The following is a 17,500-nucleotide window of genomic DNA, read 5'->3' as shown; positions in this document are numbered from 1 at the left end:
TATGTGCATGCATTTACACTTACATCTGATTTTTAGCCGCTTGTCTCTGAGCTTTCCGTTCTTTCCTTTTTTGATCTGGTGGCTTAGCAAAAACAATTTCAATGTTTTCTCCCTCTAAATCTTTGCCATTCATTTCTTCCATTGCCTGAAGGAATTAACCAGACTTTAAATATACTTCTAAGCATATCTGAAGTTATTAAGTTTACTCTATCCTTTAGAATATGCATTTTTAAATGTTATCCATAGCTAAAGCAACAATATAAATCTAAAAAAATTAGACAGCACAATATTATGGGTTCCAGAAAGTTATGCATTTCCTCTTAACTTAGTTCTCAAACCCAGGATGGCATGGATAAGCTTAAAAGTCTTCCACTAAAAATTCTAAATAGGCTTCAATCTTTGTAAGCTGTTTCAGTTAATGAAGGGACAGAATTAACTTCTGAAAGGACAGTAAAAAAATATTTGCAGTAAATGTCTACTGTTAGCATAAATGCAAATGGTACTAAAACTACAGATCAGCAGATGTTTTTATGCCTTTGTTTTACATGTAGTAACTTCTTTTTTAAGCCAGAAACCCCCCCAGAAAGAGTACGTGTGTCATTCTCACTTAAAAAAAACACAAAAAACACACCAACACATGCGCATGTTCCCATGGGTCACAGTAATTGCTACAAGTTAATTTTAAGCAGAGGAATCCTAAAGATTCTACCACTTCTAGGGACTCTACATAGCTGAGCCTCGACAGGATACGTATCCTGTGAGAAGATTCTTTCCATCATCTTCGTAAGCATCTGCTTCAAGGCATCTGGATGAACAAGAAAAGCTGAATCCCCTTGTATCCTGCTGTATCCTCCCACGGGACATAAAAATAGACACACTGTAGACAGGAGAGGAAGTGCACTTTCCCTTCCTAACAACAGATGACCAGAGAAAATCCAGCAAGACCAGGCTAACAAAATCCAGGGAAGACAATTCCTCAGCTGTCCCACACCTCTCATGAAAAGAAAAGGTGATTATTCCACACCATAAAAAGGAAGTCATTCTGTTCCTAGAAAATAAAAAGATTACCTAAATTTTTATCACCTGTCCTAGAGAAACTGCACTAGAGTCTATTGCTAACTTGATGAGAAGAGTCACTCAACATCTGGCACTTCAATTTCAACTGATAACAGGTATGACTATCTTAGATATTCATCAGAAGAACTACTTAGGATAGGTGCATCTAAGATCTAGTTTTTCAAATTAGCAAATGCATTTTCTTAGGAGATACCCAGAGAGGACAAAGGCATCAGAAGCATTTTAACGTTCCTCCAGACAGATTTTTTCTGAAGTTAGAAGTATACAGCTTCAAAACGTTATACTTAGTCACATGTGCGCACACACACAAGGGTACAGCCCTCTGCACTTACCTTTACAGCACCATCCCGTTCATCAAAATGGATGAAAGCATAGTCTTTTAGCTTCTTCACTCGCTCTAGCTTTCCAAATTGACTGAAGGCCTTTTCTAGTATCTCCTCTGTTACAGTATTGGCAAGATTGCGTACAAACAGAACTTTTACCTAGAAAAAAAAGAATTAAAAACAATATTTAGACAAAAAGTTTTGCAAGTCATTACTATCGGCAGCACTGAAAATATTATATTTTAAGTACATTTTATATACGCAGTTATGTAAATATATACGCTCATATATACATATATATATTCATATAGCACAAGTTGGCTGCAAACATCCCTGGCTGCTAAAAATATCAGATCAATTTTCAAACACGATTACATAGCACTAGTATCCTGAAAGTCAATACAGTTTCTGTTAACGTTTGAAAAAATCCTAGCAGCAGTAATTTTCAACTCAGGAACGCTTTCAAATTTGAAAGAAGGCAACTGAGACTGGTTACACACAAAATAATTAACTTATCAAAACATTCCATTGTTTAGACAGGTTTTGCAGAACAGTCATCACTGTAATATCTAGGTCAGAGGTGACAGCGCTGCAGCTCTCAAGCTGCTTAACTTGTGGCTTCCCTGCTACAGCTACACCAAATACCTAACAGCAGGACTGCGCTTGCCTGAGGAGCACTCAGTGACCTGAATCCACAGTTACAAGAGGGAAGAAATACAGAAAAGGATACGAAGGTTGACATTGCCAGGTCACCCTTAGACTTTCTCACAAGTCAAACTGAGTCCTTTCTTTGAGTAACAGCTACCTCAAATTAACTGAAAACCTATTCCCTCCCCCTCTGAAGCACGCAATATGGCTTGTAAGCTACATGAAGAGTGCTAGGCAGCTTTTAAGATCAGAAAGGCTAGTTATCTTAAGGGTTTAGGTACATCTCGTTAACTGCCTGACAGCGACTACATCATCAATGCAAAGTTGAACCAACCACAAACTATTTTAAGATGAAAGAAAACAATGCCATCTGACAAAGACTGATACTAAATACACCAGACGGCATGTACTGGACACCAGCGAATCACGTATGTTAGTGGGCTGGTAGCATTCAAAGACTTGTCCTTGCCCCCACATTGAGGTTACACTGAATGTCTGGACATTATCTTTTTTGCATGACATCACCCATGAGCTCTGGCAATTTATAAGCCTCTCTTACGTGTTGGGGGAGCCCCTTCAATACGCTGCCACCACGCGCTGACATTATAGTCTTACTTTCCTACAATGCAGCTGCCAATCGGCCACAAATGCCTGCAACATCTTTCCACACCCCCTCCACTGTTAGTGGCTTCTAACTAGCTGATGACAAAAAGCAAGCGAACATGCTACATGGCAGCATTTGACTTCCCATTCCCAGTCCCAAAGGTCAACACAAGTAACACGGGGTACCAAAGGACCACAGAAAGCATGCTTCAATTCCCTGAAGCAGAGCTATAATCTCTGCTCCTACAAAGCACAGGAATCCAGTAAACCCCAACACCTGTTGTATAAGACACAATTACTGTGTAATTAAGTTACAAACAAACAGGCAAGACTTCCATAAATCTTTGTCTCACTTGATTGCAGAACTAGGATGGGACACAGAGTTTGGGAAAAAAAAAAAAGAAAGATACTACAAGACTATAAATCTGATCCAGAGAATCAACTCTAGCCTTTGGCAATAGCTATTTTTGCTGATTCTCAGGGGATAAAAAAAGTCACAGCCAGCTCCAGAAGGAAAGCTTTCTCCTACCCTGTGTTAAGCTTCTCCTATATGCCTTGATAGTACAGGCGAACTGTGTGCCTTCCAAGAACCATTTTTAGCAAACCATTCTAATCGCTATCTTTACCTTACTTTATTTCGTTTAAAAGAATCACAGAAGTTTTGTTGTGTAACCACTTGTTTTTAAAACTGGTAAGTTGCAAACAAATGTTCCTTATTCTTATACTTTAGGAAAGGATGAAAACTTGAATCTCATGAGGAACCAACCCTAAGAAGCCTTCACCAGTAAGTCCACAATGACTGACATATTTAGTGTCAGATATGATTAAAAACCTCAAAAAGTACTTTTTTCTTTAGTACAAGATGATTATTTTAGTACTAGCAGGACATTATTTTTTAATAAGAAATTACTTTAAATTTTCTCCCACACAGACAAATTCATTAATCTCTAATACCTCAATGATACCTTTGGTCATGTTACAGACCAAAAGCGTAGCTCAACCAATCAAGGAAGATGTCAAAACTAATAGGCAAATTAAAGCATAGGGTGAAAAAAGGAACTATTTTTATTTCATTTAAGGTGAAGAGACTAAAAAAGTCCTCTTGATTAAGGCTTGTAGGTTGTAACCAGGAATACACATCTAGAACAAGCAATATACCCCACTATCCTAAGTGCAAGTGCACAGCAGCACTTTGTCATAAAGGCAGGACCTGCTTGCAAAACTGCTGAAGACTGGACTACCCCCAAAACTACTGGGATCTGTTCCTTTTCCTCCTTTTACCTACAGTACAAACACTTCAAACTTTGTTAGTATGTTCTCCAAGGGTTAGTATCCCTGTCTCCTCTCCTGTAATCTACCAGGCAGCCATGAGCACAAGACTTTATTTAGCTGCTTAACCTGCCAATCTAGCACATGCTCTGTAGCCTCAGCCACATTACAGAAATAATTTAAAACATAAGAGGCATCAAAATGCTGCTTAGGAGAAATTAAACTATCAACACAACTACTAGAAGGTAGAAAAAAGTTTGGACCAAAAATCAATTACTTCACCAATTATATGCATACACTGATCTGTCAGAACAAGTACTGAACTCCTCTATCACATACGTCTGTAGCTTCAAAAACTAGCTTTCCTCCTCCTCATGCTGAAGATACTTCATGTTTAAGGTAACACCCCCTTTAAATTTCAAGTGCTTCAATATTTATTAAGTATACATCCATGTAGCACTCTCCGCAACATTTAAACAAAAGTCTAGAGGAGAAAGGAAAAAAAGGCTTGAGAAAACACTTTAGAATTGTAAATTAGTAGGTGTCAATACACTGACGAAATGGCATGCTTTTTTGCCAGGTATTTAGAACAACGTTGTTCACCCTCGAGCTACCGAGGTGAATCCGTCTTCCCCATGCTTTGCTCTTATGGAGTTTCTTTTCTAGTAATCTAGATGAGCACACTGCAGATCAGATGATTATTGTGATGAAAGCAACCTCCTACTCTTACTCAGTGTTTCCCCCAGAGCCTTCTACCAAAGGAGTGTGAGACCAGGGCCAAGCGCTCTCCCTTTGCTCCCGAACGTCAGTACTCAGGAGCAGACAGCCAAACTGCAGCTCACATCCGGGAGATCTGTGTGACTGTGACAAGTAGCTCAGCTGCTCTTAAACATAACACAGCAGTAAACTCCAGAAAGCAAACCTAACACCTCCAGCGGGGCCGAATGTGATCAGGCTTTCTGTAAACGTACTTGAAGTGGGCAAGACAGACTGGAACAGAACCTTTCCCTTGTTGTAAGAATAAACTAAGGGATGCAGCAAGCTAGAAAGGTCAGACACCAACACTTGCCTCAGTTTCTGCCTACACCCACAAACTATGCACTCTTTTTCAGCATGGTCATTCACATTTCCATTCCCTTTTGCATCAACTGCCTATATTTGGCAAATAGCAATAAAATATAACATTTCCCGCTTTAAATACAAAAAAATGTGAGGCATTAAAACCTTAACGTTCAAAAAATGAGTATTAAGTGGGGCAAAACACTAATTTCTTTAGCCTTTCATTCCGACATTTATAAACTTACTTCAGAAAGACACCTACCTCATCATATCCCCTATCACACCTTGCTTATCTATGTGGTCATGTCAGCAGAAGTTTGTGCTAATTCAACAGTTTGTTGGAGTAGGACGTCTCTTGAGCCAAGAAACTGATCAGATAGACAGCCACATATAGGAAATGTCACCTCTGACAAATTTTACCTGCAAGACTCTTCCCTGCTGTTGATCATGTGTGATACAGAGCAAGAAAGTGAAGTCTGCAAACAGGGTAGTCCAAGAGCTTCTGTGATAGGCATGTTATAAAAGCAGGCTTTCTTCTTTTAGTAGGCTTTTTTTTTTTTTTTCCTAAAAATGAGCCACTGCCCCAACCCTTTTCCCTTATAGCTCACCAAAGAGGAGATCCCAGCCACACTATTCTACTAGGTCCATCAAAGTAGGACTCCAGCAAGTGATATGTCTCAAATAAGAGTAAAAGCAAAGGCAAAAAGCAAGTAAAGAGAAGGTTATAAGGATATAGACTAGCTAGGAGCTTCCATGAAACAACTCAGCTACACAACACAATTGAAAAAGATAGGTCTGGGCATTATCTGATGGGGAAATAAAGAGGTAATATTTCTACAGCAAAATGAAGTGCTATAACGTACTTCAAGATGTTCAAGTTCAGACCTTAGCTTAACTGAAATACTCAAACTCCAAAATACTACCAATATTTTGTCTCAATATTTTAAAAGATTAACACCCCACCCGAGTCAAAAATAAAGACAAAGTTCCAAATACAAAGTAATTGCTTAACTACTCAAAAGTAACTTCTACAGGATAGCTTTAAAAAGTTGTGTGTGTTACTGTAACATTCTACTTCTGAAGTGACAAACATGTAGTTCCAGAGTTAAAAATCATTAAGGCTTGTTCTCCGATCATTTCTGGATTTCTGTGCCACGATATACTAAACTACAAAGTCATTTTAATTTGGGGAGTCGCCACCACCACTTCCAGATCAGAAATCAGCTACACCAGCATACATATCATTCACCCTTGGGAGCACAAGATAACATCTGCCAATAGTTTTTTTGAATTCACATCAATTCTAGAGTGCATTCTTATTTTTATCATCTCACTTACAACACTTTTTTCAAGAGGGCTGAAAGATGCTATTTAAACTTATGCTCATATCAGGAAGTACCTACTCTGGAACAAGGCACTTTACGTATATTATGCTTCCCTTATAGCTTTATTACCTTTGCCATGACTTCGGGATCTGGGTCTTCTATAGGGTCAGCCCATTCAACTGTAACAACATTTCCCCAGACTTTCACCTTGCCACTCATTAACCTACGTCTGGCCTGAGCAGCAGTCTTGTGATCTTCATATTCAAGGAAACAGAAACCCCGGTTCTTTTTCTTGTCATCGGGCTGATGATACAATATGACATCTGTAAGGCCCTCTGAAAATAAGCAAAATATTCCTTTGTTATGGCTTTAATCCACAAGGTTGTATTATAAAGTAAGGATTACCTTTCCGAGAAGTATGCATCTGATTAGCAGATCCAAAAAAGCACTACATGCTAGTCTTTTCAGACTACGTACTTATTAAAACTTCCCTACTTTCAAAGCCCACATTCTCCAAGAGACATTGGACTATCCCAGCTTAGGATCCCTTTTGTTAAGTGAAGAAAGCTTAAAAGTTATAGAAGAATACCTTCCATCTCCCTGAACAGAGAGTGCAACCAAAAGTTGTGCTTTGTCACTTTTCTTCTCAACCCCCCTAAGTCACAATACTTATCAGCATCTGTTTTTTCCACGGATGTCCAAAGAACAAAAGGTTAAACTTGCATGATTTCAAGACATCTAAGAGTTTCAGTGTTGCTCCAAGGAACCTAAAGTGTATCATTCAGTAACACAGGAAGCTGTAAAACGTTACCTTAGCAAGTTTATATGCTGTTAACAGAAAGAGATCCTTATCAGTAAGAACTCTGAAGCACAGAACTGGTTAAGTTTCCCAACCTGCTTCAGTTTTGTCTTGAAAAGCTTTAGAACATCAATTAGTACTGACATAATTAAACCATCTGTTTGAATGGCTTTTTTAAACAATACACACATTTTCTCAGTAAAACTTGGAACTGCACACCTTGTTTAATTACAAATATTTCAGCCCTCAGCACAGTAAGATTTTTTTTTTAATAAATAAAAATCGGGACAAATGCTAAGTCATCTCAGTTTGAATTCATTTTCATTCAACCATAAGCCAAAAGATGGTAAAAATACTTCATCACTGATCACGTTTGCCATCCTCTAGCTGTATGAAACAGTTACTCAGTTACCTGTTACTTTGCTGAATTCTTCAACAATTTGCTCCTTGGTTTTACTCTTAGGAATAGAACCAACAAAAAGCCTATTATTGGCAACAGAGATGCATACACCAATGTGTTTTCCAGAACGAATTTCATGATTGTTGTACTGAAAGAAAAACAGACAATCATCAGTCACACATAACTTTCACTCCCGTCCAACAGCAGCAATACCAAATCTTTTGCTTCTGCAAACATGTATTAAATTCTTTGGCAATTAACACGTTCTTATGATATGTACTCAATTATTTTGCATTATACCCATGCTCTCTAAGCTATCTCCACAGCATCAACCAACAACTTCCCTTCCTTTCTTGTTCAAGCCTTAGTCTTAATACATATACCTTTAGACTTCTTCATGTAGAACCACAAAAGGTTAATATGTCCAAACCAACAAGGTCAAGGCTACTCCCCCTTCACAACAGCACAAAACAAAACTCAGGTTCCTCTACAGATTGCATCTGTGAATTCTTAAATTGTATCGTGTGTCTAATAGAAGACAGGTGTTACAATTGAAGTCAGATTCCCTTCCAAAGCTCTATAGTTCACAAGGGAAAGCCATGATCAGGTCTTCTCCACAAAGCATACAAGAGCAATTGCCGAATTCTTTCCAAAGCATGTAGATTACACAGATAAAGTAAACAGCAAAAAGACTTCTATTGCTTTGAAATCTTAAGACTTTGTTCATACTCCGGTCCCAAAACAGACTGTTTAGAAAACACTCTGAACACATCAACAGTTCAAGGGGAAAAAAAACTATTACTGTAGACATCTGCTGACAAAAAAATGCCCTTCATTGAGATGCAGACAGACATGTATCATCCAAATAAGCAGCTGGGAGGTCAACTGTTGGTACATCAACCACTTTTTTCTGCACTGCGAGCCCTGCAACAGGCAATTCTTTAGCTAGGAAAATGTATTTTGTGGTCAACATTTTATTGACAAGTAGTAGGATAGCTTTTCAAAATTTAATCTAGCTATTTATTCTGTGAGTGATTTTGTGTCTGGTGGTAAACTTCCCACATAAGCAAGTTCTCCCACACCCCCTTCTTGCTTAGGGCACTAAAAACCAGGGTAAAGATGTATTTATATTTAGCTATTACAAACAAAAACTACATCACTGAAGACTTTCAAAGCTATGCAATTGTACAAGAAGTGAGCTAAAAAAACTGCACATGTGAAAAGGATCTTGAGTGGCATCTCTCCAACTAGTTATGTCGCAAAGCATAGCACAATACAGTAAAAGGCATCTCCCTATCTGTTGACTGTGTAGCAGAGGAAGAGTTGATTTTAAAGTCTGAAATAAAACCACACAGGAAAGACTACATATATATTTATGAACACTGACAAAGACTTATATGCATTAACAAAGAGAAGATTATACTTGCTGGAAAAAACCAATCCTTTAAAGAAACAGGTTTACAAAAAAGCTAGCAGCTTATAGGTCTGGATACAAGACAAACTGATTCTTCTTCAACTGAAGTATGTAAGATAAGAGAAGGTATTATTATCTGACTGCTCTTATTAAAATCTAAGACCAAAGTCTAACTTCATATTTAATCCAAAAAAGAAGCTCTCTCACACCTCATAACAAAAACTTTTCATAACTTCAAAGGAAAATAAGTACTCTAACATTGCTATTCCATGCTGATATTAGTTTCTTTTTCTCCATACTATCATACTTTACTACTTTCCATCATATGTTAATCCTACCACAGATGAAACAGTCTAGAGTTAGGTGCTTCTAAATATACAATTGGTGGTTTTGGGGCAAATAATTTGCAAAGCAGCTGCAAACTTAGATTAGATATCAATGGGCCCAAATCTTAACTTGGATGAAGTACCAAACCAGTCAGGCTACCAAATTAGCAAGGTCAGCAAAACACTTTTCCCTCGTCACCACTGAAGCAATGCCTGAAGTCAGCAGAGACATTAGCACCCCCTAGATACCAGAAAAGGTTTTTTGTTTTTTTTTGCTAAGTTCCTCAAGAACTGATTCACTAACAGGTAAAGTCTGTTTTGTCATTTCATCCACTTTCACCTGCAGTTTGGTTCCAGCAGCAAACAAGCTGCACTACTGTACAGAGCTGGCAAACTGCTTAATAGGGATATTTGCACCTGTACCTGCACTTTGATCAAATTTACACTTGCTCTAGTCAAAAATGCTTAGAACTGTATATAGTAGCATGCACTATACCTTCTCCTATAAGCTTGGCCCACAAATACTTAATTCTGTGCAGCGCTGCAGTAACCCTAATCACTCAGAAATCCTTTCCAAAATTGTTATCTAACAGCTTCATACGAAACAGTAGGAATTGAGTGTGCACATAAACACACAACTGGAATTATAATTCATAGCTGAAAGAGTGTAAACAGAAGGGAAATGCAAGCATGCGGACAGGCGAAAAAACACCTGAAAAAAGTCAGACCTAACTTCCAACAGCTGGTACTTGTGTGAACAGCACTTGAGATGCTGCTTCTACTTAACTGGCTGGGTGATTGACACCTGTACACTGGATTAAGCGTACAAGTGGATTAACTTAACTACTGTTCATATCTGAGAGTCTTCTCAGGATCAAGCCACAGCATTGTTCCATTTTTGTCTCAAGCACAGCAGCAAAGGTATTTCAAACAAAATTTAGGGATCTCCCTTTACAAGCTGCTGGAGCTATGCATAAACAAAATCATGCCTTCAACCTTTTAAGTGCAAGGTTTCTTCCGGTCAACGAATAGAATAAGTCAATGTTAAGTTTATCTAAAATATTGGTTCAGTTTTATATGAAGATGTTATAAAGACTGTGGCTGATAGCACAGCCATACAGAAGTGAATCACATGCAGAATACCTTACACCAATTGCAATAGCCTGAATACAGGTCAGTGTATTTTCTGCTGTTTGAGTATTGACAAAACCTCATAGCTGTCTATTAGTCAGAAAACTAAAGCAATGCAGAGATTTTTATTCTCATTTTTGGTATATTTCAGAATCACGAATGGGGAAAAAAAGCCTCTGGGAAGAGGATGAGAAATAAAAAGAGAACCCCCAGTTCCATGACACCCAGAAATCCCTGAAACAAGCTGTCTACATATCAGAAGTAGTATCAGAAAGAATACTGCCTGTTAAAATACTAGAACGTTAAAATAACTAGGACCAAGAGTTTAGTGTTTCTCAGAGGTCTTTCAGCAACCTCTCCCATGCATGTGTTAAAAAAAACAAGACATACACCCACCATTTTCAACTAAGCCACAAAGCCGTATTTTGCCAGTAACCCTACAAATCACTCAGGCACCTTGGGCAACTTCTAACACACCAGACGACCCAAGCCAGCTGGGACCAGGACCATGCAAAAGCTGACAAACGCCACAGTATCCAGTTTAGAACTAATCCTGCCTTCAAAGGTTAGCATGAAGGCTGAAAATCTGCCGTACCAACCCTAACACTTTTCAAGTATCTACACTCTGTGGCTATCTAGCAGAGAAACACACCTTATTTTTTCCTGCATATCAAAGATCAAATATAAAGGGACTTTAAGTACCTCCTTTCCTTCCCTCGTATCATTCAGTAGAAGACTGAGGCCAGGACCTGAGCTCTAACTTTTATGGAAACACAATCTGAATGACTTTTCAGGCCCCCTCAGGAGCACACTGCATTTAAGCAAAATAGCGCTAACTGAAGAAAAATTCCTTTTCATTTAATAGACGCTTCTGATAATATATTTAAATTTGTTTCACTCTTTAGGTAAGTCATGTGAATAACTCATGAGTTTACACAAAATATAAATAGCTAAGCTGACAAAGTACAAAGAGGTATATGCAAACAGTTATCGTAAGTGTATTTGGATTGCACACAGGAACACACCAGACATGCTTGTTTAAAAAGCTAAACAGAAGATACCAGAACTTTTTGTACTTTTTTTTTTTAAAGAAGATTTTTCAATACTGTTTGAGAGGCATTTCTATCTTCAGCCTGATTCATCTCAACCAAGTGGGTTAGCAAGGTACCTTAATGACCTAAGATGCCCCTTAATACAGAGGAGAGGTTTGAACCCTGCCATATTAGCACAGTATCAGTATGCCTCAGAATGAATATGGTTAGCGCTCTTAGGATCACACCATGCATTCTGATCTCAGACACACCAATGCAGCACTAACTAGCTCAAAGAATTCAAGTTTCATGTAACTAGAAAAACAATAGAGCAGGGCAACGACTGGGGACATAAAACCCGGAAAGCTTATTAAGAGTTTCCCATTCTTTATATCAGACCATTTCACACCTCTGTCTTAAAACAGAGGAAGTTTTTAACCGGTAGCTTTTCTGTCATTTTCCAGATAGTTAACACAGACAAAACAGACCTTGCAAGTCAAAAATGATTACTTATTATCTGAAGTATCTTATGAAATTCTGTGACTTCAGATGCATTTTCCCAGTATGGTGCCCCCTGCTGGTGCACAAGCAAATCAAAATCATAAAACCTGACCAACTCCTTTGTAACACAGCATCTCAACAAACACTTCTAAAACTCATCCAAATGCAGACAGCTCAGAAGTCACTACTGCTACGACAACTTTTGTTAAGATTCACCTAACCGGACCAAACAGCAGTGCACCTACTTTATTTCCTGCCCCTAACACGCCCAAAGATTTATACACAGAATTATGTAAAAAATATTTAAAAATGCCTGGTGGACATTCGTAAAGTCATCTAAAAATGACACAGTTTAATTTTAAGCATTCAGACATTAGGATCAGGACAACTGCTTATAATCCACAGTGTGTTCTTAAAAAAAAAAAAAAAGAAAGATATAAGAAGACTTACCAGTTTAACAGCCTCCTGAGCTGCCTCTTTAGTACAAAAAGTGACAAAAGCATATCCTCTATTTAGACCAGTTAATGGATCCATCATTAAGCGGAGATCCCATATAGGGCCAGCTTTCTCAAATAATGGAACAAGTTCATCTTCAAACAAGTCTCTTGGAATCTTGCCCACAAATATCTGCAAGAGGCACAGAGTATTTTTATTCATTAGGTGTATTTTTTTTTTTTAATATATAAGCAATAAATCTACACAAACATCTTCTCCATACCTCTGTACCAACGGAGGGTTGCTGTCCTGAATATACAGACTCTGGAGGAGGTCCACCATACTTTCTCTGTCCAGTAGTCACATCAAGAGTGTAGCCGGTTCTTTCCAAGAGTGCCTTCAAGTAAGAAATTTAAAATTTTAAAATCATATGCAAATTCAGCTAATTTGGACGTTCTTCATTCACAGACAACAGACATGCTCATAATTCACCTTAAACTGTGCTGCTTTGAAACTCTCACAGGCGAACAAGCCTACTACTAGCACTTTAACAACAAACTTGCAAAACAATTATTAAAACTGCCAGGTAAAGAAACACTAGAAAATTGGAGGTTCACATGGAGTTTTCCCCGATTCCTTCATTTTCATACAAAAAAGAGGCCAAGTAATAGAACAGCGAGCTTCCCTTTAATTAGGAAGATCTTAGCAGTCCGAGCCACTTCTTGTTTTGGCATGCCCGATCCTGCAAACGTTTATGCACAGAAGTTCCCTTCACTTAATGAGATTACTCATAAGTGTGAAGTTAAAGAACACATGTTTAAGTGCTTACACTCCTGGAACACTGTTCTTTCTGCTTCAGGTATCCCACCGCTGAAGTTGTGATCAAACTCCCCTCCTCCTATGCTGTTATCCCTCCCCATCCTCCCCTCGGTTCCTTGGGGGCACATGCAGCATCCCAGCACAACGGGTCTTCGTTCTGATCACTGCATACAGTTACAAATGTATGCAAAATATCTAATGAGAAACTCCTCTGAAAGTAGCCTTTTCTTAACAATTTTGTACAAAGACACATCGACTCTACGCACAAAAGAGCAGCACATTTAACAAGTCCAATTATAATCAGGAGTTAATTTCACAACTGGAAAATTGCAGAGTGACTTTGAACGCTATAGCCATCAGCTGTGAAAGCCATGCTACTTTAAGTTACTTAATACATACTGTTGTTTTATGTGGTGGTGACAAGAACTGTATCACTTGTTTGTTGTTTTTTCCCTTTTTTTAAAAAAAATTACAATTACACCAACATCCCAGCCTCAAAGTGAGAAAAACAAAGACATTCTAGTTTTGCAAGCTACATAGTTATTTGTAATCTTTAACACATTCATTTTGCACTTTACACATAAAAAGTTAAAGATGAAAGATTCTCTCACTTTTCTAAAGCATCAACTAAGCATACTTAGGTTTTCCTTTCATTTAGCTTTGGAAAAGTTGCTAATTATGGAATTTAATATAAGTTGTGGTATGTCTAACTCTGGACCCAGGAGTTTCTTGGTATCAGGAGACTCACATGAAGAAATAAAGTATCCTTTAAAACAATTTTGGGTACAGATTATGACACACATGCTATCTCCCTGTTGTGGAATTGCTTTAAACCTGAATTGAGGGAAAAAACAAACCAGCAGCTGAAGTTACGTATTCCAAACTCAGAGATCTATGCTGACAAGTTTCCTAAAACTATGAAATAGTAAAACTGTCTCAACTAGTCAATCCTCAGCTCATAAATCAAACCATCCAATCTTTTTAATTTTTCAATATACATTCAGACCCAGTAATTAACAGGATGTAAGTTTTCTCTTGAAGATGCAGTGTAAGATGAAAATGTAAATGACAGCTCTTAAATAATGATGAATAATCTAAAATAGCCTTCACTAGAATATCACAGTTTTATAAGAATTAAGGTCTCTGTCACAAAAGCTTTGCAAAAAACACAGACAGACTTCATACCTTGTATCTCCTAGGCACATACCTTAATTTTTGCCTCATCTGGTCCTTTGCTAGAATCTGCCACCTTGGTCCCCTGTTTTTCCCTCTGCCTGTACGTCTTCATGACTCCACATAAAAAGGCACTTTTGTTCTGCAAAAGATGCATTAATCTTCAGTTCTGCGAACATTACAAGCCAGAACCAATTTCTACCTTGAACGAATAAAGGGCCTGTTTTACGTATCATGTATGGATCACTGAAGAGATTTAAGCAAACTTCTTGCCAGTCTACTAGTAGTTTATCCCTCAACAATTACATTCTAAATTGCTTAACGTTACCTGAACATGTGAGAGATCACTGTCTTTAAACTGTTGAAGCACTGCCAGTGCACCTTCTTCATTAAATTCCTTTAAAGCTTCAATAGCTCTTTCATCTAGATCACTATGTGCAACTAGCCCTAGAGAAAAGAACAAAATTACTAATTACACGTGGGCAGCAATCTTTGTTTAACCATATTTAACACACCTAATATATTTCAGTGTTCCCTAAATCAATCACTGGTTAAAGTTACAATACTCAAGAAGTTGCTTAGCCCTTTAAGTTAAACATTAAGTGCATGTAACTTTTTTAAAATCAAGTTTTCAAAAAAGTTTAGATTTAGAGTAACATATCCTACCTTAGAGTCACAAAATCATAGATTCTACTACCTTTATGTATTTGACTTCTCAGAAATCCAGATGTTACACAGGCCAAGTTTATTTTCAATATCCTGAAGCTGAATTCAGAAGGCTCTATCAAAACCTGACTTAGCTTGACTAGCAATGGTACCATGATATATTTTGAGAGAAGACTATAAACCGCAGCACTAGAGGAGTAATCACAATAATCCAAAAAAAAAAAAAAAATCAAGCTTTAAATATGCTATTTCCATACAATAATTTTTGCACCCATGAGCTCAAATACTATATCACGAAGTAACATTTACATCAGAAGATGACTACCAAGGCTTCAGTTACTTAAAGTTACTGAGAAGTACTGTAAAAATGCACAAAGACCACATCACCTGCCCCTTCTAAGAATCATCTGATGCCTATTCCAGCTGTTGCTACAGTCACATGCAATTTTTTCCCCCTTTCCCAACCCTCAACCCAAGGGGCCTAGCCCAAGGCTTTTCTCTGAAAAATACTATGACAGATCGAAGCACTAAATGACAAAAATCCGCAGATTTTTGTAAGACTGCAGTCCCCATACTTTGGAAACCACAAGAAGTTGCTATTTTAGCCCAAAGACAGACGAATATAATAAAGCATGGTAGGTGTGGTTTTGCAAGTTTTACATCTTACCTGCAACGTAAATTTCATCTAGTTTTTCAGCAACTTTCTGTGGTAAACCAGCATCGAGCAATGTCTGGAAATGCTCAGAATGGGTAACTGCAGCAGAAGTATCCATGGGCTCTTCGGTACCATTCCCATTAACATGTTCAGTAGCCATGTTTCCAGATATCTGTTCAAATGCAATAAGCATCGTAATTAAGCTACAAACATCTTCGAGTAGCACAATTCAAGTGACAGCACGTGCAACAGACCGCCCTGTTCTCGCATAGAGACCGCAGACCACTCCCGTGACACTTTCGGCTTCGGAAGATGCCCCCAAATTCCTCAAAAGAAGCCCTAACACAAAGGAAAGCCCTGACACCGCTGCCTAGCGGGGGTGGGGTGGCTTTCACTGCAGGTTTTACACAACCCAGCCAGACACTGACTCACCTCGCTCCCTCCGTCTCTCCACCACGGAGCTCCGAACAAGTTCGAAATGGAGCAAGGAGCCAGCGGCGGGGGAGGGCGGCGGAGCAGCCCTGCCGCACGCAGCCGCCGCGATACCGCCGCTGACACCCGCCACGGCCGAGCCGCCGGCCGGCCGCCCCGGGCTCCCCTCCCCGGTGCCGGCCGGGCCGAGCGAGAGGAACAAAGCGCTCCTGGCAGCCCGCACCCACCCACGGCGGCGGCGGCAGCGGCGGCCGCCATGAGCGCGATGGAAACACGTGCTCTGCGCGTTCAGATGTCCTACAACTTCCTCCAGTGACCGACTTCCCCCCCCCCCCCCCTCCCCGCCACGCTCCCGCGGGAGGAGCGGCTCCAACCCCCCCCCCCACCCCCCCCCCCAACACGCCCCGAGCCCCGCAGCCGCTCCCCACCTCTCACCCTTATTCCCCCCGGGAGGCCGCTTGCGACACCCCGGGCCCGATTTCACCACCCGGCCGGGAGCTCGCCGCGCCTCCCGACCCCCCCCCACCTCAGCCCGTAGTCCCCGAAACAATGCGGGGGCCCGCCGCCAGCCTCCCCTCCCGGCTGCTGGGGGGGGGGGCACCGCGGGACGCGGCCGTGAGGGACCCGCGGTGCAGGAGCCGCTCGGCTTCCCCCGGCAATGAATGGAGCGGCGGGGCCGGCGGGACAATGAGGCGGCGGCCACGCGTCCCGCAGCGGGCCCGGCCCGGGGCCGCCCCGCCGCCGCCTCCTCCCCGCAGCAGCCGGGCCTAGCGCGAGGCCACCGGGCCGGCCCCGGCCGCCCACCGGGAGCGGCCACGACGGCAGCCGGCCCCTCCGCCCAGCGGCACGGCAGCGCTGCAGGGCCCCGCCCGGCCGCCCCTTCCTCACCCTCACCCTCCTCCTCCTCCTCCTCCACCACCACCACCGCGGCCCGGGCCCCGCTCCCGCTCCCCCCCCTCCCTCCTCCGCCGCCGCTCGGCTCCTCACCGCTCCCTCCCCGCTCCCTCCCGGCTCCCTCCCGCCGACCTGCGGGGCTGCGGGGGTCGAACCGCCGTGCGAAGGGGGCTGCGGGGCGCGCGTGGGGCTTAGCGGCTCGGCGTGGCTGAGGAGCTGCCCCCCCCCCTGCTCCGGCTCCCTCGGCGCGTGTCCGGACAGTGTGCTGGAGCTGGCGTAAAATGGCGGCCGCTCGAGCGCTCACGCCGCTGCTGGCACCAACCCCAGCCCCTTCCACTCGGCGCGGGGGGGGCGGGCGGGCGGGCGGGAGGGGAGGGGAAGGGAGGTGGTGGTGGGGGGGGGGAAGAGAGAGAGAGAGAGGGGAGGGAGGGGGAGGAGGAGGAGGAGGCGCCGCCGCGCGCGCTGGCGCAGCCCCAAAGCCGGGGTCTCCCAGGCAGCTCCGCAAGGGTTATCGCCTCGC

The 17,500-nt window shown here is 41.3% G+C and overlaps 1 protein-coding gene across 9 annotated transcripts in view; it reads right to left on the bottom strand.

Moving 5' to 3' along the window:
• SYNCRIP (synaptotagmin binding cytoplasmic RNA interacting protein) overlaps nt 1-17,467 on the bottom strand; it is a 25,826-nt gene extending 8,359 nt beyond the window's left edge. For 3 of the 9 annotated variants that reach the window (XM_080587320.1, XM_080587321.1, XM_080587318.1), the window contains exons 1-10: nt 17,113-17,467; nt 15,667-15,826; nt 14,662-14,780; nt 14,368-14,475; nt 12,625-12,738; nt 12,357-12,533; nt 7,516-7,651; nt 6,434-6,639; nt 1,410-1,559; nt 24-145 (exon numbers count right to left, since the gene is read on the bottom strand). In XM_080587320.1, coding sequence (XP_080443446.1) covers nt 24-145; nt 1,410-1,559; nt 6,434-6,639; nt 7,516-7,651; nt 12,357-12,533; nt 12,625-12,738; nt 14,368-14,475; nt 14,662-14,780; nt 15,667-15,814 — 1,280 coding nt within the window. In that variant the 5' untranslated portion in view covers nt 15,815-15,826; nt 17,113-17,467. Of the gene's footprint in view, nt 1-23; nt 146-1,409; nt 1,560-6,433; nt 6,640-7,515; nt 7,652-12,356; nt 12,534-12,624; nt 12,739-14,367; nt 14,476-14,661; nt 14,781-15,666; nt 15,827-16,086; nt 16,309-17,073 lie in introns of those variants that run through there. The other 6 variants (XM_080587314.1, XM_080587315.1, XM_080587319.1 and 3 more) reach the window with 5 other exon arrangements.
• Nucleotides 17,468-17,500: the final 33 nt, after the last annotated feature.

Source organism: Anser brachyrhynchus, assembly GCF_964034855.1.
Source record: "Anser brachyrhynchus genome assembly, chromosome: 3".
Taxonomy (NCBI): domain Eukaryota; kingdom Metazoa; phylum Chordata; class Aves; order Anseriformes; family Anatidae; genus Anser; species Anser brachyrhynchus.
Note: the sequence above shows the minus strand (reverse complement) of the source record. Positions and strands in the feature narration are given on the sequence as shown.